General features: G+C 43.0%; 2 protein-coding genes across 2 annotated transcripts in view; both read right to left on the minus strand.

Annotated features, from left to right (window-relative positions):
• INTS4 (integrator complex subunit 4) overlaps window positions 1-11,817 on the minus strand; it is a 31,793-nt gene extending 19,976 nt beyond the window's left edge. The window contains exons 1-11 of the mRNA XM_058825344.1: window positions 11,764-11,817; window positions 10,758-10,952; window positions 8,671-8,788; window positions 7,868-7,974; window positions 7,491-7,676; window positions 6,219-6,269; window positions 5,496-5,584; window positions 5,118-5,238; window positions 4,527-4,598; window positions 3,337-3,511; window positions 1,047-1,252 (exon numbers count right to left, since the gene is read on the minus strand). Of these exons, the coding sequence (XP_058681327.1) occupies window positions 1,047-1,252; window positions 3,337-3,511; window positions 4,527-4,598; window positions 5,118-5,238; window positions 5,496-5,584; window positions 6,219-6,269; window positions 7,491-7,676; window positions 7,868-7,974; window positions 8,671-8,788; window positions 10,758-10,952; window positions 11,764-11,817 (1,374 nt within the window). The remainder of the gene's footprint in view (window positions 1-1,046; window positions 1,253-3,336; window positions 3,512-4,526; window positions 4,599-5,117; window positions 5,239-5,495; window positions 5,585-6,218; window positions 6,270-7,490; window positions 7,677-7,867; window positions 7,975-8,670; window positions 8,789-10,757; window positions 10,953-11,763) is intronic.
• Window positions 11,818-14,288: 2,471 nt separating this feature from the next.
• On the minus strand, window positions 14,289-19,566 carry KCTD14 (potassium channel tetramerization domain containing 14). The gene is made up of 2 exons (XM_058800387.1): window positions 19,326-19,566; window positions 14,289-15,844 (listed from the first exon to the last, which is right to left on the minus strand). The coding sequence occupies exons 1-2, from the start codon at window positions 19,392-19,394 to the stop codon at window positions 15,173-15,175; spliced, it is 741 nt and encodes a 246-aa protein (XP_058656370.1). The 5' UTR covers window positions 19,395-19,566; the 3' UTR covers window positions 14,289-15,172.
• Window positions 19,567-24,428: the final 4,862 nt, after the last annotated feature.

Raw genomic sequence — 24,428 nt, forward strand, 5'->3', positions numbered from 1 at the left:
AAGCTATCCCAATGCCTGATGATAATTATGATAATATAAACCACAAACCATGTATGATAAACCCTATGTGTAAAGTCACCACAGAAGAGCCCAGCCTAAGAAGGACCTCCCAATGCACAGCTTCCCAGCTTAAACAAATGCAAATAATGACAAAAATGTGAGGCACCTGAAGCTCATTGCTGCATTTGCAAAGTCAGATCATACTCCAAAACATTTGTTAGAGACTGATAAAATAGCTTTAATTAGTTTGCTACTTCCTGAGGCACAACTGAAAGCAGCAACTGCTGCCCTGAGTCAAGGAAATAAAAGGTGAGGAGATTGAAGCAGTGGATTTGCAGGACCTCCCAAGGCACTTCCCAAAAGCAGCAGGAACTTGCCTACCACAAGCAGTAGATTTAAAAAAAATGCCCCAGGGGCTATAGCTCAGAAAATAAATCAGGTCTGAGAGGCCAGCTTGACACAGTACCATTCATACAGCCAAAATCTCTTCCTGGATCAAGCTCATCAACCAGGAAGAGCACCTGACTCATGCTATTCCCTGAATCCTGGCTGAACACTGACTAGGAGAATGCTGGTTAGGAAAACTCAAAATTATATGGCAGAGCACATTGACAAACACTCTCAACAGAAAAAAGATGTCAGGCCAGTTTTGCTTGGTGAGCAAAGATGTAGGTGGCCAGCTCTGCTTGGTGAGCAAAGGTGTACCAAAAGCAGCTGAACCAAGGACACAGAAAGAAAATGAAGCTGCATGCAACATGAAGTGCATGGAGTGCTGGACCTCAGCACAGGACAGAAGGAAACACATGGAGGCAACAGCACAGTGATCAAAGGAAGAGTTTTTATCTAAAATTTGTCTCTTTCAGAAGTATTCTGCTGTCCTGGTGCTTACAAACTACCAGATTCTAGGAACATTTGGCAGAGTTCAAAGAGTCAAAAAACCCCAAAAAGGGTGGGTTTGCTCTCAGAGGAAGGGACTGATTAGCAGTACATAATTAAGCACCCCAAAGCAAGCAGGAAAGCAATTCTTGCCCTCAAGAATTTCTTACCTCCAAGACAGCCAACACAGTATCCAGCTGGTCTTCCCGCAGCGTGATGTTGTTGGAGATTTTTCTCATTGTGTGTATTGACTGCAATCTGACCTCCTCAATTTCATCATTAAACATGTCAACCAGAAAATCCAGGCATTTCTCAGCAAAAGAAGGTGAGGACTGAGCCAGCATACACAGGGCTTCAACCGCAGCGATTCGAACCTCTGTTAAAAGAGGATCAGGGAATCCACTGTAAATTAATTAAAACTGTCTGGTTTAAAAGGACATTCACCCAACAGTGAGGTCTTGTACTCTTCAAGGGCTGGGCTAAGGACAGGAGATGCTAAAGAAATGCTGAAGGCAACAGAGCCTCAGCAGGGACCCACTGGGGACCTTTTCACAGACAAATCTTCAAATCAAGTCTCACTTCTGACACAGCTTCTGCTGCTGCCATAAGCATCTGCAAAAGGGACCTGCAGGTGAAAAACAGGTCTCTAGTCCATCAATAAATACTGCATATTTCATAGTGTGTTTTGCAAGCATAGCAGTAACACTGGTAACTTAAGCAAACTAATTTAGTTAATTAAACTGTGGTTGTTTTATTCTTCCTGACATTTTAATTGCTTGGAGCTTTCACTGCATTTTTAACTTCCTATGCAGCACTTTATGAATTGCTGAAAAGCCCCAGAGAATCAACGTTTTGGCAGTTAACAAAATGAAAGTCTTCTGCTTTCTGACTTTATACTCCTCAAGACAAAGGAAAAAGGTACCACCTAAATATTAAAATTATTTGAATAAAGTAAAAAAAAAAAAAAAAACATCAGAAAGCATCCTGAGTCTACTTACGCTGTAAAACTTTGCAGGAATTTGAAGAATACCCAAATATAACAAGGTTAGGCAGAGATGAGATTCTCTTCCCTACAATCATCCTCATTAGCTTCCCTAACATTTATGTGCTAGGATCAGAAAAATGGTAATTAATCTGATGTCTTGCAAACATTGTTGTTTTAGACATACTTCTAGTTTTCACTCAAATTAGGTCATCTTGAAAACATTTACTTGAACTTGTGTGGAGCTTTTAGGCCTATTGTTCTTAAAGAAGACATCTGACTCCTCAGGATTCTGATCAAGTATAAAAATGCAGAGACAGCAAGACCTCTGCTTGCTCAATAATGATGCTTTTGTCACAGCTCTGAGTCCCCATGGTCATTAAGACCCAGGTATTAAGAGAAGAGAAACATTTTGCTGATATTGTTTTCATAAGCTGACACACTAATTCAGATTTAAGCTACAACATGGAATTCAAGCAGCGTTACCAGTCAGGGGGAACTCAGCAGTATTTAAAAATGCTGCAGTGGAGAGAGAGAGATCTGTGTACATTTCACATTCGTTCATTTTTTCCACATTCCTCAACAGCAGCATACTGACTCAAGACCTGTGGCACAAGAAACTGGAGAACATGTTTCATTGGGCCAAGGGGCTGAACCAGTGAAAGATTTTTTAGTGTTAATCAGGAAGAAAAGGAAGGTGCACTTTCAAGCTTCAGGGAGAGTTTAGCTACTGGGAAAACATGCATTTATTTGCAGGACTCATGGAGCAATAAACCCACTTGTACAACACAATCTACAATATTTTTGTTGTGGTGGTTTTGTATGTTTTAACTTAACCTCGTCCTTCCAATAACATTAAAAGCAAATTCAAAAATGACATTCACAGCTTGGCATTTTCATGGCTTATGCAAATACCAGCCACGCACTGTACCAGGAGAGGTTTAGATGGAAAACATTTGGGTTGTCAATCACTGGAAAAGACTACACAGGGTAGTGGAGGAATTGTCATCCTGGGAAGTGTTCAGAAATCACCTGGATGTGGCACTTGGGGGCATGGTTTAGTAGTGGACTTGGTAGTGTTGGGTTAACATTTGGAGTCAATGGTCTTAGAGGTATCTTCCAACCTAAATGATTCTATCAATTTCCTTCCTGCTGACAAAACACCATTTTCAAACAGCAGTAACTATGCCAATTTCTGATCACATCCAACTGTTAAATTTAAGTCAACAACAACAAAAAATAATCCCAGTGGGTTTTTGCACTCCAGAAGCAAGCCACTTACTACCATATATGTTACTATAACTTTACCATTTATAGGAAGCAATTTGCTTTTTCTACCCAACTGAACACTTCTGTCCAAAATTCTGTGCAACACTACAGCACCTTTGAAACAACTGCCATATCAGAGACCACAATGATGCCCATCAGCCCACACAGATTTCCCCCCTTTAGCTGTTCCATGCCCAGTTAACACTTACCATACATCTCATCTTCCAGGCCATGAACAAAAGCCCCACAAGCTCCTGATTCAATCAAGTTGACAGCACCAGTATCAATTTCCTCTTTGGGAGCATCATCTCCCCACTTTCTGCCACTTGAAAACTCCCCAGAGCTGTAGAGTTCTTTGGCTCGTTCATGTGCAGTGTGCTTCCTCTGTCCAAAAAACACTTCAGTTACAACCATGTCAACTTCAAAAGATGACTGAACAAAATATTACACTGGATCTGAAAACAGATATAGCTGGAGGCTTAGACACTGACACACATACAAGTGCTAAGAAAAGCAAACAGCACCTACTCTTCTGTGGCTATTTCTAACTGCCACTAACTCTCTGTAGTTTTGATGTAGGGAAAAGATAATAACAAACACATTTTAATTAACATATTCTTAGACATCCATTGCAAAAACAGCCCAACTGGGTCAGAACAAAGGCCCATCTAGTTAAGAAGCCAATAAGTGATCTGCAAAAATGCTATCACTTTGCAGATCAACTTGTAAAACTGCAATTAAATACTTTAATGCTAGCAACCCTATCCAGAGTTCAGCAATGTGTAAAATGGGATATTCATCCAGTGTGCTTGCTAGTCTGTCTCCTTTTCCCACACACTCTAAATAAAGCTGCACAGCACTTTCTTTAACAGTCTTTACAAAGCAGCACACAAAAACCAGCAGCCCTTAATCATTCTTTTGTAGACAGAAAAAAATTAACATAACCTTGAGCAGGTTGCTTAAGGAAGGAATGTTACTGAAAAATTTTGCTCACAGGGTTGAGTAGCCTTTAGCTACTCATGTTTCTTGATATCTTGATGTTTTTTGATCAGATGTTTCAGATGTTTCCAACAGGTTGCTCCTAGAACTAGGATGCAATCTTTCCATACACAATAGGCAAAGCTTTTAGCCAAAAAGCTCTCAGAACACCACAAACATTTACCTCTCACTTGTTGAAAAACTTGAATAGCCTAGAGCTGTTTTTTACATCCTTGGTTAATGAAATCTAAAACTAGCAATTGTTTCATTGACTTTAATCTAAAACAAAACCTGTCATCATCAATTAACTCTCAGCAACCCTCAGGCAAGGACAAGATGAACAAGCACACTCAATATTAATACACCTCTTGTGTGATTTTAGCACCTAAACACAGGAAAACAAACTCAAACACTTACATACCCTCAGATCTGACATGAGTTTCTTGTCAAGGGTCTGCTCCAAGAAATGAGAGCTAACTTGTTGCATAGAACCCTAAAGAGAAAAAAATATCAAAAGGAAAAAAAGAGGATTATTCTAAACTGTACCATATAATTTCCTGATTTATTCCAACATGGCATTCAATCTTACCCACTCATTCTAACAGCTTTATGCAATACCTGACACTATTGTATGTCAGAGTCTAAAAAAGTGAACTTAAGAATCAGAACATCTAATTTTCCCATTGAGGTTAATGTGGCTTTTCTTGAGTTCCATTGGTTCACATGTCCTGTGGTAGAGAAGTAGGGGCAGGAAATTATGACAAGGATTTGGTTTTTTTCTTTAATGTTCAACCATCTACTCTCAAGGGAAGAATCACTGCACAGTTGAGCTGAAAAACCGTTGGGTTTCCTCAACCTCCCTCATTTATTTCACCTCAGAATTTTGGGAGAAATTTACCTATATGGTTTTAAACATACTCCCATTCTTTTTTTTTTTTTTCAAATATATATGAAAAGTCAAGTAACTTAAGAGAAACTATTCACTGCTAGAGAAGAAAATAATGCAACTTACCAATAACTTTGCAGCTTGTACTCTTACAACCCAGGAACCATCACTAACCATATGGCAAATTTTTCCAAAGGCATCATCGACCAAGCGAATTTCTTCATTAGAAGAAGGAATCGGGACGATGCTGACATAGAGAAATCAGTTTTTTAATTGTATTTCATACTGGATGGCATCAATAACAAACAATCATGCTGATTTCCTATCAATGTTCAACAAAATACTAGGAACCAAAATTCACTGCATCAGTGCGTTCTCATCAGGCATCAGCCATTTGTACACATCAGTTTTCTAGCAGCTCCTCCTCAGACCTACCAGCACAAAACTCTCAGGATTAGGTGGTTACTTGGCCAGTACTTTGAGGACAGTGCATGCAGGACGTACCTTTCAGGGTAAAGCTGACTGAGGACCCAAATCAGCTGAACTGCAGCACTGCGCACTTGCTCGTAATCATCTGCCAACAGCTTGCAGGCCTGAAAGAACATTCTAGTCCAATATACCTGAAACATCTCCACCTGAGCTGCCATCCCCTTCCCACAATGTCAGCAACATCCTCACCACAGTTAGGACACATTAAAAATCAAAATGAATCTCGTCTTCCCTGCTACTCTCTAGTATTCCCAAGTTTGATCAGGCAGACTAGACCTAATAAAGTCAACCAGGCACATGTTATAAACTCCAGAATTGCCTGTACTATGCAGGAAGGATGAAATGTGAGTCTGCAACAGAACTGACTTGATACAGGCTGCAGCTGCACAGCCTTACTGATATAACAAAGGCAAGCTTCATGGGTACTCTCCAGTGAACAAGGGTTTAAGACTTGCAGACTATAACTGCCAGATGACAGGAATGACTTCATCATGCCTTGCACTGCCCAGGATCGCCTCCCCAAACAACATACAACAAAGCACATGCTTTAGTGCATTTAAGCACAATGGATGCAAAATAACCTTTTATTTCCACTGTTATACAACAACAAGGAATATCTACTACCTAAGTGTAAAATACTCCTCCTCTGCTCAGTGCCCTCCTCCTCACAAAACACACTGCCACAGAACTCAAAGAGAAAGATGTGCAGACAAGTACAAAACAAATACAAGGTTTTACCTGACTATAAATAGCTTGCTGTAACTTTAGTCCTCTTTCATGAAGCTGTAGCTACAGGGAAAAAAACCAAAACAATGTAAGAAAGTGTAAGTACAGGTTTAAGGGACACAGACTAAGTTTTCACCACAGTTTTTCTGTTTGAGCTGCTATAATTAAAATACTGCATTACCTTGACCGTAAGTATTTTAAATAATATTCTTGACTTCAGTATAATTTTTAACCATCATAATCATTCATACTTAGATTATGGAAAAACAATTTATACAAATACACTGCCTGTTCATTCTCCCAACCTTCAAATAACTTTTTAGTGGTAGCCATATTCATTCACAATTACAACAGATAATTACTTTATTTACCATTCCTGAAACATGGATCCAAAAGTAGCATTTACATGGCATGAAAACTCATGGCAATACTTCTGGTACTGAACCACAGGGACAGCAAAGTGGTGTCCAACATTGTTTCTTTTTAGAAGGATGAGTAAGTACAACATCTAGGAGAGGGAGATTTCAGAGAGATTCACGTGCAATCTGACCTCCTCAAATGCATCTTCCTTCTTTCTCTGGAGTTTAATAACATTAATTCAAAGATCCTCATTGACCATCACAGTAGATGGAACATTATTATAAACTTTAGGAGTAATAGAGAAACTTCTGTATCCCCATACACTCACAGGCAACTCACATTAAGCAGTATTTTGAAATGCATGGTCTTTGCTTGCATTTCTTCAAAGCTAAAAGCTTCTGAAGGGTCCCCACACAAAAAAACCCCAGTATATAGTATATCTCATGAACAATTAGAGAATGCTAATGAATGCAATCATGAGGCAATACATAAATGTTTGCTCTAAAACAAACAAACTAAATTCTTTCTGGACTTTTCACACAGGCTTCCTATCATAAACAGATACCTACTGCATTTTGGAGCACTAGTGGTTTCTTGTAGTTCTGGTAACCAAAATCAAGATATAAATTTGTCTCTAAAAGAAAGAGCCTACACACACTCAAAAGAATGAACAAGTTGAAAAAGCTTCTTCAGCTATACCTGAAACAGAAGTTATGAATCACTCAAATGTCCTTTAAGATCTCATGTTACTCTGATATTTCAAGACCTAGCTTATTTTTTCAGGTAATTCTGATACACTGAACAGGCTTTTACTAAGTTAATTAAAATAATCTCTAAAACAAACTTCTGTGTTAGTTTGCAGCCCTCTCTCAGCTCCCTGATACGACTCCAAACCATTTCTTCCACAGTACCAGCTACACTTACCATGGCTTTTATAGCTGCAGTCCTAACTCGAGGGTCCTGATCATTAAAATGATCTCCTATTATCTTCTGGACATCTTTGGCCGCCTGGCTTTCAGCCTCTTTTGCAACACCTTTTTCCACTGGGCCAAGACAGCCAATTAGTTGAAGACACTTATTCCTTACACCATGAGAAGAATCTGTCAGATGCTGTGGAAGAAGAGATGAGCACATGTAACTGGATTCATAACTTTGAAACATCGTGCTATGTTTCCTAGCAGTTATTAATCTTAGTATTGTAACAGTTTGTTGAGAAAAACAGAAATAATTTAAATACTGACTACCTTTCTTTTTTTCTGTGGCCGTGACAAAAGTTTCCTGGCCCAGGGAGGCCTCCTTACCTTGCAGGCTACCTCTACCAGTCTCATCCTGACAGATGGATTGTCTGGGAGTTTTGTGCCAATCACTAACAGGGTGTCCAGCAGCTGAGCAAGGACTTGGTGAGACTCTGCAAAACAGAAGAGTGAAAGGCTATGCACTACTTTGCTGAACTCTTACCAGCTCCAGGATCACAGAGTGATCCACATTGGAAGGCCATCCTGAAGCCTTTCAAGGCCTGAACTAGCCCAGCTCCCTCAGATATGCCTTGTACATCACATACTCCAGTCCTCTACCACCTCAGTGGTTCTGCTGAACTCACCCAACCTTACCAGCACTAATCTGGCACTGGGGAGCCCAAAACTGGATAAAGTATTCCAGATGTGGCCTAACCAGTGCTGAGTAAAAGGGCAGAATACCCTCCTCCCTTGACCTGCTGGCTACACTCCTCTTGATACAGCTTGATGAGCTGGCCTCCAGCATAATATAAATAAACTCCTCTTCAAACATATTTTAAGCAAATAGTTTTAAGCAAAACTGTCCTGTAGAACAGAAAACCTCAGAAGCAACAGCTCTCAGATGGAGATGCAAAAGCAAATTTTGCACTCCTTTAGAACAAAGATTTAGAGCAGGCAGGTCAGAGGAACATTCTTCTCCTCCTCAGAACATGGTGTTATCTGTCATCCTTCACAAAACCAGAAAATAAATACTCAAAGCAACAATTCCCAATCATACACTTGAGATGTAAGGCCTTGCCACTGTTCCAAATGCTTTGACAGCATGATTCCACCTAGACCTCAAGCACCACATCAAAAAGGAGACTTACTCTCATTCTGAAGGGTGTTAATGGCATCATCCATAATGCAGTCTGGGGAAAATCCTGCAGTCTTTGACAACAACCCCAGCAAGGATGCAATCTTCAGCCTTACAGAGGCATCATTCTCCTGGAAGGAAACAACACCCCAAAAAAACCCAATACAGCAAAGTTAAAGAAAAACAAGGAGAACAGCATACATTACCTACATACATCTACTCATTTAAGAAACAGCAAATGCTGTCACAGGTGATAATTACATAAGTAAGTCTCATCAATTAATATTCCTGTAAAATTAATTTCAAAAGTTCATGCATTTTAAAGATTTCTTTTGAGGCTTCTACAGACTCATGCACACATGACTTCTGGTCATAACTGGATGGTCTCTCTTTCATTGTATTGCCAAGGATATCCAATGCAGAGCAGAAAGGCAGAAAGTCATCTGGATGTCATACATGGATCTTACCAAGCATTTGTGCAACACTGAACACAGAGTTGCAGAAAAGTTACAGTAACAAATATCCCATCTTTCAACAAGAAATTTTACAGTTACAACTGTTATTTATATCTGTCTAGTGTTTAAGGGAGACTTCAGTGCCACACACAGCCTCCAAGTGACAAATGTGACACCCAAGGTAGCAGTCCCTTTCTCAACTGAACTGAGAAGAGTTTTTTATTTTAGGGTTGAAGTTATGTGTTTGAACAATGGACACTGTCATCAGGACTACATGGGGACTGCCCTACCAAAATCTATAGGCATGTGGGAGCAGGAAGCTACAGGACCATCTTAAACAAAACAATGACACTTCAAACAAATAAATCATCACATAACTTCCACTGCAGTTACAGCTTTCAGGGTCAGGTTTCTGGATGATCAGGGAAAGTGTGTTATGGAGTACTAAGAAACAAGTTCTTTTGAAAATTTTGTCTGTAAGTAAAATAATGTCAGCTATGGCAGTTTTGAAAGCAGTATTTTTAAAAGCTGGATTCTGTAACAGGCTGTGTTCTTGCCAGTGTGATCTCATCTGCAGGTTCATGAGTCTCTCTTCTAATACAGGCTATAAAAAAACTCCAAGCACAAATAATCTGTGTTATTTGACTAGGAACTCTGTATTTCATAGACTCAGAGAATACTTTATGTTAGAAAAGACCTCTAAGATCATCAAGTCCAACCCTTAACCCAACACTAACAAGTCTACCACTAAACTGTGTCCCCAAGTGCCACATCTACCCATCTTTGAAATACCTTCAGGGATGGTGACACAACCACTGCCCTGGGCAGCCTGTTCCAGTGCTTGATAATCTTTTCAAAACTTTTTGGAAAGTTTTCCAAATATCCAATCTAAACCTGCTTGGAGCAGCTTGAGGCCATTTCCTTGTTCTACTGCTTATTAATTGGAGAAGAGACTGATCTCTGACAGCTTTTTTCATAGCAGAAAATTCTTTAAGCAGATATTAAGCAGAAATTCTTTACTGAGAGGGCAGTGAGGTACTGGCCCAGCAAAGGTTGTCCAGGGAAGCTGCCTCATGCCTGGAAGTGCTCAAGGCCAGGCTGGATGGAGCCTTGGACAACCTGGTCTAACAGAAGGTGTCCCTGCCCTAGCAGAGGGGTCAGAAGTGGATGATCTTTAATGTCCCTTCCAACCCAAACCACTCCATGATTCTGGGATTTTAAAAGTGCTGGTTTTCACCACATAAGCAATAGCTAAAAGGTTTCTCCACTGCTAGAGAAAATGAAGAACAAGGTAAGGACACATCAGTCAGGAAAGTGTTAGATAAAGCTGAAACAGCTCTAGACAGCTGGGTTCCCAGCTGCAAAATCCCGGTTCCCTGGAAAACTTGACAGGTCTTTTGTCCCTTGCCAAGTTAACTTGCACACAGGCCATGAGCAGGGATAACTTGTCACAGGCTGCTGAAACTATCAGCACAGGGACCAAGTAACACAATCAGAAATCACTTGGGTCAAGGGCTACAGCTGTTCACTCTCAGCCCAGACTGAGTCAGCAACACAGGAGGAGTCTGTGAGCCCCTGTTCAACATCCCACACCAAGCAAACAGGAGCAGAAGGAGCAAGCATGTTTGGCTCCCAGCTTCCCCACCTTGTAATAATGCTCCAGCAGGATCCTGACAACCCCTTCCACGCTCTCCACTTCCACGGGCTTCCTGGCAAACTGGAGCAGGTACTGCAAGGCATCAGCAGGCGAGGTGGCTTTGCACAGGTCCACGTGCAGCGCTGCTGACTTGCTGGGCTTGGTCAGCCGCAGCTTCTTGGTGGACAGGTCCTCATGCTGCTGCTGTGGGCAGAGGGACAGGCTCAGAAACAGTGCATCCAGACCCACTCCTGCCCAGACTGAACATGTGGAGGCCTAAGGAAGCTCTCATGTCCCAGGGGGGTCACTAGCCCCTCCTTCATCTGTCTCAGGGAGACACCCACCCTCAGACCACTGTGGTTGTTACTGTCCTGCCCAGGTAGTCCCCATCCCTGCAAAACACGGCCTCTCCCCACCCTAGGCTGGGTGAAATCCAGCTGCTTCCAACACCAAACAACGAATCCAGGGCAAACACCGGCTTCTCCCACTCCCACCGGCCTGGAGCAGCCCAGACAGCCGCTGTACTTCCTTCCCCAGTCGCTGGCTGGGGGATGCTTCCTCTTCCCCGCAGCAGTGCCGGCCCTGCTCAGGTCAAAGAACCAACAAAACGGGTCTGGTTGGAAGGGATCACAGGGGATCACCTCGTCCAACCTCCCTCTCAAGCAGGGTCATCCCAGAGCACACTGCACAGGACTGCGCCCGGACGCTTCTTGAGTATCTCTAGTGAGGGACACTCCACAACCTCTCTCCCTCTTCACCCTGAGGAGAACACCCTCCCTCAGACCTCTCCCCTTCAGCAGCTCCAGCCTTCCTAAACTCGGGGCCGACCGGCCCCGCTCCTCCCCAACCCCTCAGGGGCCGCCCCAGCCCCGACGCCTGGCGAGCGGGGAGCACTCCTAGGCTCGGCGCCGGGCTGGGCCGGCGGCTTTCCCCACAGCTCCGCCTCACCCGCCGGCACCTCCCGCCACACGGCAGAGCTCGGAGCGTCCATCCTGGCCCAGGGGGGTCATGTTACCTGGACCACCTTGGTGAACTCCTCGTACACCCGCTTCTTCAGGTGCGCCGCCATGACGCCGCCGCGCAACCCGGAAGTGGAACCATAGAGCTGTGGCGGGAGGGGCCCAGGCGCGGCCTCTCTTTCCGCCCGGAGGCCGCACTCGATGGTCCGGCGGCCTCCCGTTGCCATGGGGACGCGGGACCAACATGGCGGCCGCGACTCGGCCCGCCCGCCCCGCCCCAGGGTGGGTGTCCCACGCTCTTTCCCCACAAAGTACATCCAGGTTTCACTAGCGAGAGGAATAGCGGATTTGTCTTTACAATCAAGCTGTGGGTCTGCTGGTAAATAAAACTAGCACTGGGAGATAAAAGGAACAATGGGAAAGATTCCACTGATTGATGAATGGGAAAAGATATTTGCTTTTACAAATAATCTTTAGGTTTGCTGATAAATGAAATAAGACACTGAAAGATGAAAGAAGCAATGGGGAAGAAAAACCCTAAATTCTATAAGAATTAAGAATTAAAAGGGAGGGTTATACATTAGAGGGCAATCTTTGGTATCAGGTGTATTGGGAAGTCTGTACCTCTCAAGTACCTCAGCCAATGCCCAGGAAATTAGGAAAAAAAGGAGGCTTCGTCCTCCAAAAATTTAAGAGATCCCAGGGGTATGCCCCATGGCCTCTCCCTTTATTCAAATAAAGTAAAAGAACTCTTCTGTCTCTTTTTTGGACATAAACCTCTGATGTTTGTTGTAGATAAATTTTCCTAACACTAGTATTCGATTTTAAGCTGACTTTCCCACCTTTTTCTACTTTTTTTAGCAAACAAAGAAATGAATGCTCATTGGTTCTAAATGACATAATTATCTTCATTAATTAGTATTCTGTCCTCTACTGGTTATTTATTCTTGCTTCTCATGTTAACCAGTCCCCATTTCTCAGTATTTTCGCTATCTCTCTCCCAGGTAGGGAGTTTTGCAGCACATACTGAGGAGTCTCTGCTATCTTCTGGTTTCTGCAAAATGCCCTTGTAATCTACACATTCTGCATTTTTTGTGTCCACTTTCAGAAATACATCTCTCTCTCTCTCGCAGGTTTTGTTCACCAAAGCATATCAGGGCTAGTTTAGCAAAGCTTAAAGTTTCAATGATTTTCCCAATCAAACTCTAACAATAACAGTTTGTGTAAGGAAACTTTCTACGTGCTGGCTAAAAGTGACTTAGGACCAATACAATGCTAATAAATAATATACTTCTTATGATTAATTAAAACAATTAATTGAAAATAATTAGAAAAATTCTTTCCAGCAGAACTGTGGAATCACTAAAGTCAGAAAAAATGTCTAAGATCATCAAGTTCAGCCATTAATCCAGCACTGCCAAGCCCACCACTAAACTCTGTCCCTGAGTGCCACATCCACACATTTTTTGAGCACTTCCAGGGATGGTGACCAATTCCTTGGGCAGCCTGTTCCAATATCTGATGACCCTTTCAGTGAATAAACTTTTCCTGATGGTATTCCTGGCAGAACTTGAGGCCATTTTCCTTGATCTGTCTCTCACCTGGCTGCACCCTCCTCTCAGGAGTTGTAGAGAGCGATAAGGTCGCCCCTGAGCCTCCTTTTCTCCAGGCTGAACACCCCCAGCTCCCTCAGCCTCTCCTCATCAGACCTGTGCTCCAGACGTTTCCCCATCTCCACTGCCCTTCTTCAGGACACTCCAGGGCCTCAATGTCCTTCTTGGAGTGAAGGGCCCCAAACTGAACACAGAATTTTAGTGTGTGCCAATTAAAGGTTCTCATGGCAGCAGTCCTATAGACTTAAGAGATTGATTGGTATGAGGCTTTAACTATTCTATACTGAGATTTTTTTTTCTCCTAATATCTAATTTTCATCTCTGGTGTTGTGACTTAAGCAAGTTTCCCCACCCTTAGTATGGACAAAGTGTAACAGATCTCTTTAAAGCAGCCTTTTGTCTACAGGGAGGCCTCCTCAATCTCTCTTCTTCCAGGCTGAGCACCACCAACCAATTGGTTAGGATCAAAAGAGCCTCTTTCTGAAACCTTTTTGTCCTCTCAGACACTGACTGTGTCCATTCTTACCGAGGCTATGAATGTGAGAGGTCTCAGAGTCCCTTCACACCTAGAGCAGAACTACCCTGCAGCCTGGAGTGACTCACGGCTGTCACTGGGGGGAGGTTCATGCTAGGATAAGCACATCTGAAGCACAGCTTAATTAGGAGTGGCTCAAATCTGTTATCCTAAAGACAAAACTTCAGGTCTTTAGAATTCAGGGATCTTGAGGGGGAAATGTCACTAAATAAAGCACTTCTGCAAAATTCAAAAAAATTTAAAAATTTCTTTATTTGAAATCCCAGGGACCATTCTATGATTCTATGGTTATTGTCCTTGACTGGAAGAAATCCATCCTCCAAGAAGGAAATATGGTCTTTATCAAATCAGTCATTATGATTCTCAGAGTGATTAAACCCAAGCCATTTCCAGTATAAAAATAAACTTTCAAATTCTAAGATTTTTTTAAAATGCCTTGTACAATGTAACTTGTGTTTGGTAAAAGAGAATTTGCAGGCTGTTGCTTCAGCACCACTTCCTTCCCACCAAATCATGGCAGGTTTTCCCAATTCTTCCAGGAGCTTATATAGTTAGAAATAGCATCATCATAATAATGAGTGTCACAAGAAAAAGATTAAGATTGTGTGGTCTGAAAGAGGCGTGTGTGTCCTTAGATTATAAGCTCCTCAAATCAGTGATGGTATTTTTGCCTTTTGTTTATCCGGGGCCGTAGCTGAGGTTCTCTGTCTTTCCTTCAGAACAAATAATAAACAATGGTAATAAATACATTGACTAGAGAGTAGCCTGTCTGCTGGAGAAAGAAGAAGTGATCACAGGACACTGAATCCTTCCTTTTAACCCTGATTCTAGTGTAGAAAGGCGGGAGAAGAATAGCTTTTGCCTTCCCATTTAGAAACCAAATTTAATTTGAGTATGTGGTAATATCATTGTTTCAGTCAGGATTTCCACATATGCAGCCTGTTCCCATTTGCAGTGAGAGAGCAACTCTACATGTCCACCAGACATATTTGGGATTATTCATTTCCCTTGGGTTGAGTGAGGTTGGCTCAATTCACAGATCCATCTCTTTGAACTGAATGAATAGTAAGCAACACTGAAGAGTGAAATTCCTCCTTTTTCTGGAGCCTTTTAAAACCTCTAAAAAGTTATCCCCTAAATCCCAAGTAAAGTGGCTCTTAAGTGTTCTTTGATATGGAAAACAGACAAAGGAGATCCTTTTGTTGGCCTGTGTGTTTCTTCCTATCCTTCCGATAGCTCGTGTTTTATTCTCCACAGTCCAGGTTAATTTGTTCCAGTGATTGCTTTCTGATGTTCCCTATCAATGGTAGCACTTTGCTACCACCAGGTGAACAAGAACTTGTAGAAGAAGTCATGCGACTTGAAGCGAAAACCTTTTTCAGCAACATGGGGCTGAAAGGATATTTTGTACCCTTTGGCTTCAACGTCCATTTGAATGCAGTCCAGCAGATCCGAAATACTGGGCACAGCCTTCCAGGGGCCAAACTTCACCACGGATTTTTTATCCATGTCCAAACTGTTCAAGGCATCCTGACACCTGGCTGCGTCCTCCTCGGTTCTGACCACACATACGATGACGCTGGACTGTCGGGACGCAACCGCTTCCGCCCTCGCGATGTGGATCATCAGCTCGATGTTCTCGCTGTAGTTGGGCACGCGGGCCAGAAACTGCCTCCTCGCCACGAGCTCCCCAAAGATCTGCGGGGAGTCCTCAAGCTGCTTGATCAAAGGCTCTATGTCATAGAACAACGCCTCCTTGTAGACGTCCTGGATGCACTGGGTGGGCACTTGGTTACTGCGCAGGTACTCCAAGATGTATTTGAAGTAGGTGCCTGGCCTGTCAATGAAGAACCTCCCTTCAGAGTCAGTCCTGAGTTTGGGCTGGCCGGTGAACATCTCTGCCAGCTTGGAGCCAGGGTGTTTCTTCAAGGTGCTCAGTGTTGTCGTGTACATCTCCCCACCAACATTTAACTCCACAATTGGTGACAACTGAAAAAAAAATAGTGACAAAAAGCCATGTGCATTATCAGTCTGAGGTCATCAACATGGAAGTGTCAAGGAAAAGATAGATTATTGTATTGGGAACAGCCAAAGGCTATACAGAGACTCCATCATCAGAAGGCATGAGAAGACACTTTATTTTTAGAAATCTACAGTTCTGATAGAAACAGTGGTGGACCTAAAACCTGATTGGCCTTTAGGAATCTTCTCTCACACTATTGGTGAACTACGAATTGCACACTCTGGAGAATCATATCTATAAACAATGGTTACAGAAAGACAGATAATAATTGTTTGAATTCTTTCCTCTAAGTTTCCCACAGCTTCTAAAATCCTGGGAGAACTATGTCTCTCTCTGTTCAGAGGATATGTAATTACTACAGCTGGAGATGGAATGATGGTGTGAAGAACAATATGAGCTCCCATTTTGTGGGTATCAGATGGGAACCTCCACTTGATTTATTGGAAAAAGCAGATGCAGGATGCTTATACAGCTCTCACCTCCAGAGCAGCAAAGACTTGGACATTTCTAAATGACTAAGTCCTCACCTCATCTTTGGGATGTAGGAAAGTGCCGTTTTCCTGGTGGGAAAGAGGGAAAAGAAGTACCCTGCCCAGGAAAGCTGGGAGTGACTACAGGACCAACACTGATCTCCTAAGCAGCTCACAAACATTGTCCCTGTGGGCCACCTACAGCAAGAGCAGTACATGAGCTCTCACCCACCCCATGTGCAGAGGGACAAAGATAGAGCCCAAAGCTGTGCTATTTCATTTTTATAATCTGAACTGTTCTTTCCTCTTTAAAGGAGAAACTAAAGCCTTTAAAACTTTATAAATAGGTGGAATTGGCTTCCACTCATCTAGGGGTTCAGCTGCAAACACTGAAGTAACACACAAAAATCCATCAGGTCAGAGGTGCAGGACAGAAGCTCTTTAGCAAAGCACCTAAAAATGTATGATGGCTTTAGTTAGGAAGGAAAGGAAAAATTTCATGCAACTGACATGGACTTAAAATGGAAAAAAAGTAAAGATTGTGTGTTTGTTTGCATTTTTTAACCCTCTGTATTAACACCATTGTGTGAATTGAAGGAGGCCTGAATGCCTGGAAAGCTGGACTTTTTAAATTGACCTTCTTGTATGTTCAGTTCTGAAAAATTTTACTAGCTTCCCTTTGCACTTGGTCATTTTATGTAGTACTCAGTAGATGATAAGAAAAGGAAAGAAAGAGAGAAAGAGAGAAAGAGAGAGAAAGAGAGAGAGAAAGAAAGAGAGAAAGAGAGAAAGAGGGAAAGAGAGAAGAGAGAGAGAGAGAGAGAGAAAGAGAGAAAGAGAGAAAGAGAGAAAGAGAGAAAGAGAGAAAGAGAGAAAGAGAGAAAGAGAAGAAAGAAAGAAAGAAAGAAAGAAAGAAAGAAAGAAAGAAAGAAAGAAAGAAAGAAAGAAAGAAAGAAAGAAAGAGAAAGAAAGAAAGAAAGAAAGAAAGAAAGAAAGAAAGAAAGAAAGAAAGAAAGAAAGAAAGAAAGAAAGAAAGAAAGAAAGAAAGAAAGAAAGAAAGAAAGAAAGAAAGAAAGAAAGAAAGAAAGAAAGAAAGAAAGAAAGAAAGAAAGAAAGAAAGAAAGAAAGAAAGAAAGAAAGAAAGAAAGAAAGAAAGAAAGAAAGAAAGAAAGAAAGAAAGAAAGAAAGAAAGAAAGAAAGAAAGAAAGAAAGAAAGAAAGAAAGAAAGAAAGAAAGAAAGAAAGAAAGAAAGAAAGAAAGAAAGAAAGGAGTGAGTTCTTTTCCTCCTGCCAGCACTACTGTAATGCAAGTCACAAGCCAGGCCAGGCCACACCTGCCATTGGGAAGGCGTCAGTCAATAAACAGCCCTATTTTTCAGCAGTTCACCTGCACTTTCTTGGATCTGATCACAAAAGGAACTGCCTCAATGCTGCTGGTCACATGCCCCAGGTGAAGTGTGTACTTAAGTGCTTAGCTGGATCACATGGCTACAGACCCACGGGATGACGTGAGCTGATCTCACAGCACACACCAAGAGAAGGGGGGCCTCCTGTGCCCTCTCCCTGTTCTGTCCTTGTACCTCTCTGTGTGCTGTCTTGCTCACCTCATGCCAGCTCTGCTTCTCTTTCATCTTAGTGAGCTGGATTGGCTGACAGAGGATTTAACGAGCGCAGAACTGACAAAAGGATGGGACTAGGAACAGACAGCCTGGTGCAATGGAGACTTTTCCTTTAAACAGGAGCAAACTATCAGATTTAGCAGAAATTTTCTCACACCCTAAGCAAGCCAGGGAAGCAAGAGGAGATTCAGGTCAAAGACCCTGCTGGAATATTGCTTTGCACTAGTGTGGGCAGTTTCATTTCAAGAGCAATCATTTACACTTGGGTCAAGAAGACAAGTATTATTCTGTCTGAGACTATCTTGTGATTTCCACCTACTGAAAAACACAGCCCAAAGCTGTTTCTGTAGTCAAGTTTCTCCCTAGGAGATTTGCTATTAGTCCAAGACCTACCTACAGCACTCTCCACCAGGGACCATTTGACAGGAGACTCTCAGGCTTTTGAGCCTTTGCTCCTTTTTCAGATGGCAGGTCAGATGTTTCGTGCTGTTTGTCACTAATACAAATAGAAAACAATTATTCCTTTATACAGTAGGCCAACTTCATGTTCTTGCATCTTGATTAATGGTTTTGGCCTGGCATCAAAGTGGTTCCCAGTGGACTGGAAGTACTGGCACCAGCTGATTCCCAGTTCTGTAATTAGCCAGCAAGATGACACTCAGGAAAGTTATTCCATCTATTTGTGCTCCAGTTTACTAATCTGTAAAACAGTTACTTCCATAGGGAAGCATTTTGCAACTTACATCTGAAAAGTGCAACGTAGGAAGGTTGGTTTTCTTAATACAGAGAGGTTTGGAGAAGGGATTGTTCAGCTTTAACCAAGAAGACAAACTGGTTAGCAATAGACTGAGAGCAGAGAAGAGTAAAAAGAAATAATCTCATCACTGATTCCCACCTAGTAACATGCTGCTTGTCTGAGACTGCCAATAATCTTCCTTATAGGTAGAAAAACTACTGCTCCCACCTGATGATCCTGCATGTCAACACCACAGAGCAGCTTTGGCATCTCATGACACTCATAAGACTTGTTGAAAACCCCAAAACCTACAACAGGCTTTTATTTAGGGAACTGACCAATTACATGTTGTATTAATTGAATCTCATTTCTTGCCAAAGGAGAAGAACCACTCTGGTTATTTGCTGTTGTCAGATCTTGCATGCCTGTGAGAGACCTGGCCCTCCAGTAACACAACAGGTGCACACAGACATAGCTTTTTAACTAGAATCTTCTTCTTAGGGATCTATTTGGCAAGGCCTGGTGTCTTCAGATTAGCATATGGGGGAAAAAAACCCACTCAAATGTAGCCCAACAGGGGTGCTCTGATCCTGCATGAGGGAATTGTGCCCTTGAGGACATACCTTACTCACCGTATGCAGGCTGCCGGTGACCTGCTTCCCAAGGGGCTTGTGCTCCGATGAAATGCTCATCTTCCCTAGGAGCTGAGGACTCAGCTGTTTGGGAAAACCTGCTGCTCAGTGCCAGCGTCCTACCCCACACGCAGGATGGCTCCCAGCTGTGCTCCAATCCTCTCACTTGGTCTTTCTTCCTTGGGTCAGCTTTCCCCCGCTCCCAGCCCAGCTGCTGCCACGGAGGTTCCAGGTTGTCCCAGGCAGAGTGCTGGTTCTAGCTGCAGGTGTAGGGAGAGGGGAGGGGACAGCCTGAAAGCGGAAGTATTCGCTCATTAGTTTTCTGGCAACCAGCAAGGTGCAGGGTGGACTCAGGCTGGCTGCCAGCACACACCTCGTGTGCTGCTGTGTGAGTGGTGACTGAGGGCTGAATAATCCCTTCCAAGGGAGGCACCTCCAGGGAGCCCTGTGAGGTGCGCCTGTGCGTCCACCTCTGCCTTGACAACTGATTGTATCAAAACCAGTCAACACTTTCACAGCTTTTTGGCCTAAGTGCACTGCTGTTTTAAAGCACAGTTTATCCCAAACAATTTCACTGATCCCATTTTTCACTCACACTGATGACAGATCTACAGGGTGTCTACAATCTGTCCAAGGTGGTGGCATTTTCTTCCTCACCCATACAATCTCTGGGCACTGAGTAATTTGTGCAAGGTAAATAAAACCAAACCCAAATCTCTGCTTGAACATAAACTCTTAAATTGACCATAAATATTTGATTATTATCTTTGCATGACATTGTTTTCTAATATCCTGTATCCACCAAATATAGAATGTGGGCAGCACCTCAGATTTAGTGGTTGTAAGACTATCACAAAATCAAAACACTCACAAGGATGTAATGAAGGTGAACTTGAAAGTACTTAAAGGGGGATTTATAAAAAAAGGAGAGTGAATTTTTGCCTGAGTACATTATGACAGGACAAGGGGGAGCATCTTGAAGATAAAAAAGGAGAGATTTAGGTGAGATATAAGGAAGACATTCTTTACTGTGAGAGTGATGAGACACTGGCACAGGTTGAGAAAGCTGTGGATGCCCCATTCCTGGAAATGTTAAAGGCCTGGTTAGATGGGGCTTTGAGCAGCCTGTTCTAGTGGAAGGTGTCCCCACTTATGACAGGGTTGGGGGTGGGGGGTGGGGATAGAACTAGATAGTGTTTGAGGTTCCTTCCCAATCCAAACCACTCTGTGATTCTATGATGATTCTCTGTCTGTGTTAATTTATTAAACACAGAGTGTTACATCAGAGCTAGCCTAAATAACCTCTCCAGAACCAGACCACAGCCCTTCAAGGTCTACTTTATTTCATTCCAGGTCATTCTAAGTGCACTGTTGCTTCCAAATTTGTCTTCAGGGCACTCATCACTTCTGTGTCTTCGCTTCATTCTGGTTGCAAAATTGCCATGGGCATGATTGTCCAGAGATGTAACATAAAGTTTGTAATGAGAGACAGTATCTTTTCTTAGATCAGCTGATACAGATGGATAAAACTATCCATGTTTTAGGGCCCATGAGACATTCCCATATCTGTCAGATTCTGCTTCAGCTTGCATGGGGGTTTTTTTCCCTTTTTTTTTTTCCAGTTTCTGTTGGTCTAAATAATAGGTGTTATCCCCTCTACCAACCTTGCCTCACTCTCTTTTGTTTCAAAATGCTTCCTTTTGCCAGCAACCAAAAGAAAAAGCTCAGACAAATACAACACTTCTTAAAAATCTTCCTGGGGGAGATATTAATTATGAAAATTGTTGGTATGGTATATAAGGAAATAATTTGCACAAAATCTGCATTGTGCTTATGGACACCAGCTTTCTTGCTTTGAATACCCCAGGAATTTTGCTGGATCTGTATCCTCTCAGAAGACAGCATTGATCTGAGCAGGAGCCTGAGGCACAGAGGGGAAACCAGTTAGAATTTAGACTGATTCACTTCCCTTGAAGCCTGTCCTCATGAAAGGCTCCATCAAGCTGGGCCCAGACTCTTGAATGCTTTGTGCATTTGGGTAAACCTATCACTGAACCCATCTTACATTTTGCTTTTGGTTCTCTTAAGCATCCTCAGGGATCCTCAATGACATCCTCTGTCTGAGTTATCTGTGCTGCTTTGAATAGAAATGCTTGAATTTTCCCTTTACCAGACCAGCAGAACTGGTAGTGCTGGATGCACCAATGAGGTCTGCTTGGGACCCCAGGTTTTGTGACTTGCAATAAATTTTAAAAGATTAATGCTTACTAGAAAACAGGGAGACCTGGAAGATCTGCATGTCCTGGACCTCTAAGGGCTGCAAATCCCATTCTTTGGGCTGACTTATGTAGATGTTTCAGATCATATCCTGGATATAGCTGACAGAGTTCACATCCACCATGTCTTCAATGCTGGAGTGGTAACCTTTCCTTCTGCAGCTGCAGAGATGAAAAGATGGGTGGACCATCAGCTCTCTGCTCACACAAGCTTTTCACTCAGGCAGGGTGAAGGGCAGTAGATGAGTTTACCTTGCTCATCTGAGAGATTTCCCCAAATTAGAATCACAGGTGGCTAAGGACATTCAATTCCACAACAGAAATCCTTACCACTTTAGCAAAAGGAATAGTTGCCAGCTCAGACAGTCCACAACGCTCTTCTACTGCTACAACAACCATGGCTTGTCCTCAGTGTGATGAACATACTGGTGTGGTTCCTCTGCCCACAGTTTTTATTCTATGTAAAAGGGATATTTCCAAGACTGTAAATTCTTTCAGGCAGGGACCATCCTTTCCCTGTTTTTTCATGAAAGAACTAGCCTGTGCCTGGACCTTGGATCAGCAACTACAATATGAATCATAAAAATAATCATATTAGTGCTTAGAAATTTGGTTTTACCAAAGAAAAATAACATGACAGTGACTTTGTGGGGAATAAATATGTGCTTTTTGAAAATTGTATAAATATTTATATAACATGAGCTGGAACATCTCTGTGCTGATACATACATTTACTCAGAGAGTGATGAGGCACTGACACAGGTTGCCCAGAGAAGTATGGCTGCCCCACCCCTTGAAGTGTTCAAGGTTAGGTTGGATGGGGCCTTGATAAAACTGACCCAGTAGGTTACATCCCTGCCCATGGCAGGGGGTTTGGAACTGGGAGATCTTTAAAGTCCCTTCCAACCTAAACCACTCTGTGATTCTGTGACTGTGCATCAGTTTGGAAAATAGTACTATCCATAAAAGTATTTATCAAGTTTTTATTCTTTATATGTTGAATTGTCAGCCTCTGTTTAAGAGACTCAGCAATTCAAGAACCACTCCTAAATCAAACACCATGTGCTGTGCAAACACTGTCAGCATTCCTAACTGGTGCCTTCCAGCCATTTATCCGCTCCACCCACCTTCTCAGGATACACAGCTGAAGGCTTGTGTCTGAGATCTCAGCTGCCACAGTACATTCCACTGTTAAACAGCACAACAATTTTTCTCTTTTATTTTCTGTGTAATTAGAGATTCACTAAAATAAAAGCAAGGCAGGAAGGTCCTGCTCTTGTCTTCCTTTTAGAGTGCTGTGGATCTTCACTTGCTGCCAAGAAATCAGGACCCCGCTAAAGGGGTCAACATGAATACGTAAGCAAGGCATGGAGCTGGCTGGAGGTGAGGGAGGAAACACGCATGCCATCTGCAGAACATCTGCTCATTTTAGATGGAGGCTTTTGGAGCTGATGAGTCTCTGATTTCAGCCTGAAGGGTGTTATTTCACTTTTGTGATACGGCAGATTCAGAGAGCACCTCTAGCAACACGAACAACACAACCAGAGCCTGCAGCACAGGGCTTGGTGGCAATCCTCCTCTCACCACAGATGCTCAGAGATCTCGAGTTTTATAGTCAAAAGTGGAAAGTTGATGGAGAAGCACTGTTCAGCCAAAGGAGCACTATTTCAACAGCTGAGATTTTTTTAAAATGTTCTGAACAGGCAAAGGCGCACTTTCCTCTAGTGCCCAGCTCAAGAGGATTTCCCAAGGGTGGTGTGTCTGGGAGGAAATGAGTCCCTTGGGGGTGGGACTCAACCTGTCCTGAAGGGTCCAACCTGCCTGTGAAGAGCTTGTAGCTCCTGTCCACCCACTCAGTGAGGGCTTTGTCCTGGTTTTCCCACAGTTCTCAGGGATCAGAAGTGAGCAAGGTCCTGCCTTCTTACTCCAACTGAGCATCCCCACCTCCTCCTCTGTCCTCAGCTCTGGAGTGTGTCATGACCAAGCAAGGAGGAGCAGAACTGCCTCACCTGTTTTGCTGGAGCTTGTGAGGATTCCAACAGGTTGTTCACAGGAGAGGACACGGTGCTGGGAATCCAGGAGAGAAGGGGATGCTGTAGGAGGGAAGGAAGTATGCTGGGGAGCAGGTTGGGATTTAGCTCCAAGCACAGAATGATGGCAGTATTACTGAGGTTTTGCGAGGTGGGAGAGACAGAGAGATGGGGGAAGATTCATCTCAAAGCCTTGCCAAAGAAACGCAGCTCATCTCCCTGCACTGAAGCGTGGCCTTGGTGGCCAAGGTCCTTCACCCTCATGTACCAGGGGACGGTAGTTCAACAGAAGTGACAGCTCATAGGAAACACAGGACACACCTGCACAAGGTTTGCATTTTATTTACATTTCCAAAGAGACGATTTGGAGGGGTTTAGGCACACACAGGAAAAAGCATCCTTTCAAAGTTACAGATGCCTTCTACAAAGCAGCAACACAAACCACTCATTTCTGCCCCGCAGAAATCCCCCTAGGACAGGAGTGAAATGAAGCAGGAAGCTTGCTGGCAGAATCGGCCACGGGACAAGTCAGATGGTTCAGACAGCACCCAGCAGGCAGACAGCCAAGCTCTTTGCTGCCCACAAAGGATGCTCTTCAGTGGCACTTGACTCACAAGAAGAAGTGTCACTGGACTTGAAGAACAGACCCTGTGGGGATAACACACATGGTCAGGATGTCCTCATTGCTGTCTGGCTGTCTTCCTAAATAAGGGTAAAGCCCTGTTAATGCCCTCTGTTGTTATTATTTTTCTACACTCTCCATTTCACTACAATGACCTTGGCCATGA

This window comes from Ammospiza caudacuta, chromosome 2 (genome assembly GCF_027887145.1).
Source record: "Ammospiza caudacuta isolate bAmmCau1 chromosome 2, bAmmCau1.pri, whole genome shotgun sequence".
In the NCBI taxonomy this organism is placed as follows: domain Eukaryota; kingdom Metazoa; phylum Chordata; class Aves; order Passeriformes; family Passerellidae; genus Ammospiza; species Ammospiza caudacuta.

What these genes read in the sequence shown, in the direction of transcription:
- KCTD14 (XM_058800387.1), bottom strand. Translation starts at nt 19,394, where the DNA reads ATGAGCATTTCATCGGAGCACAAGCCCCTTGGGAAGCAGGTCACCGGC. An exon ending in GCCTGCATACGGTGAGTAAG is followed by an intron (nt 15,845 to 19,325) that starts GTATGTCCTCAA and finishes TTTTTTTTTCAG; the next exon opens with TTGTCACCAATTGTGGAGTT.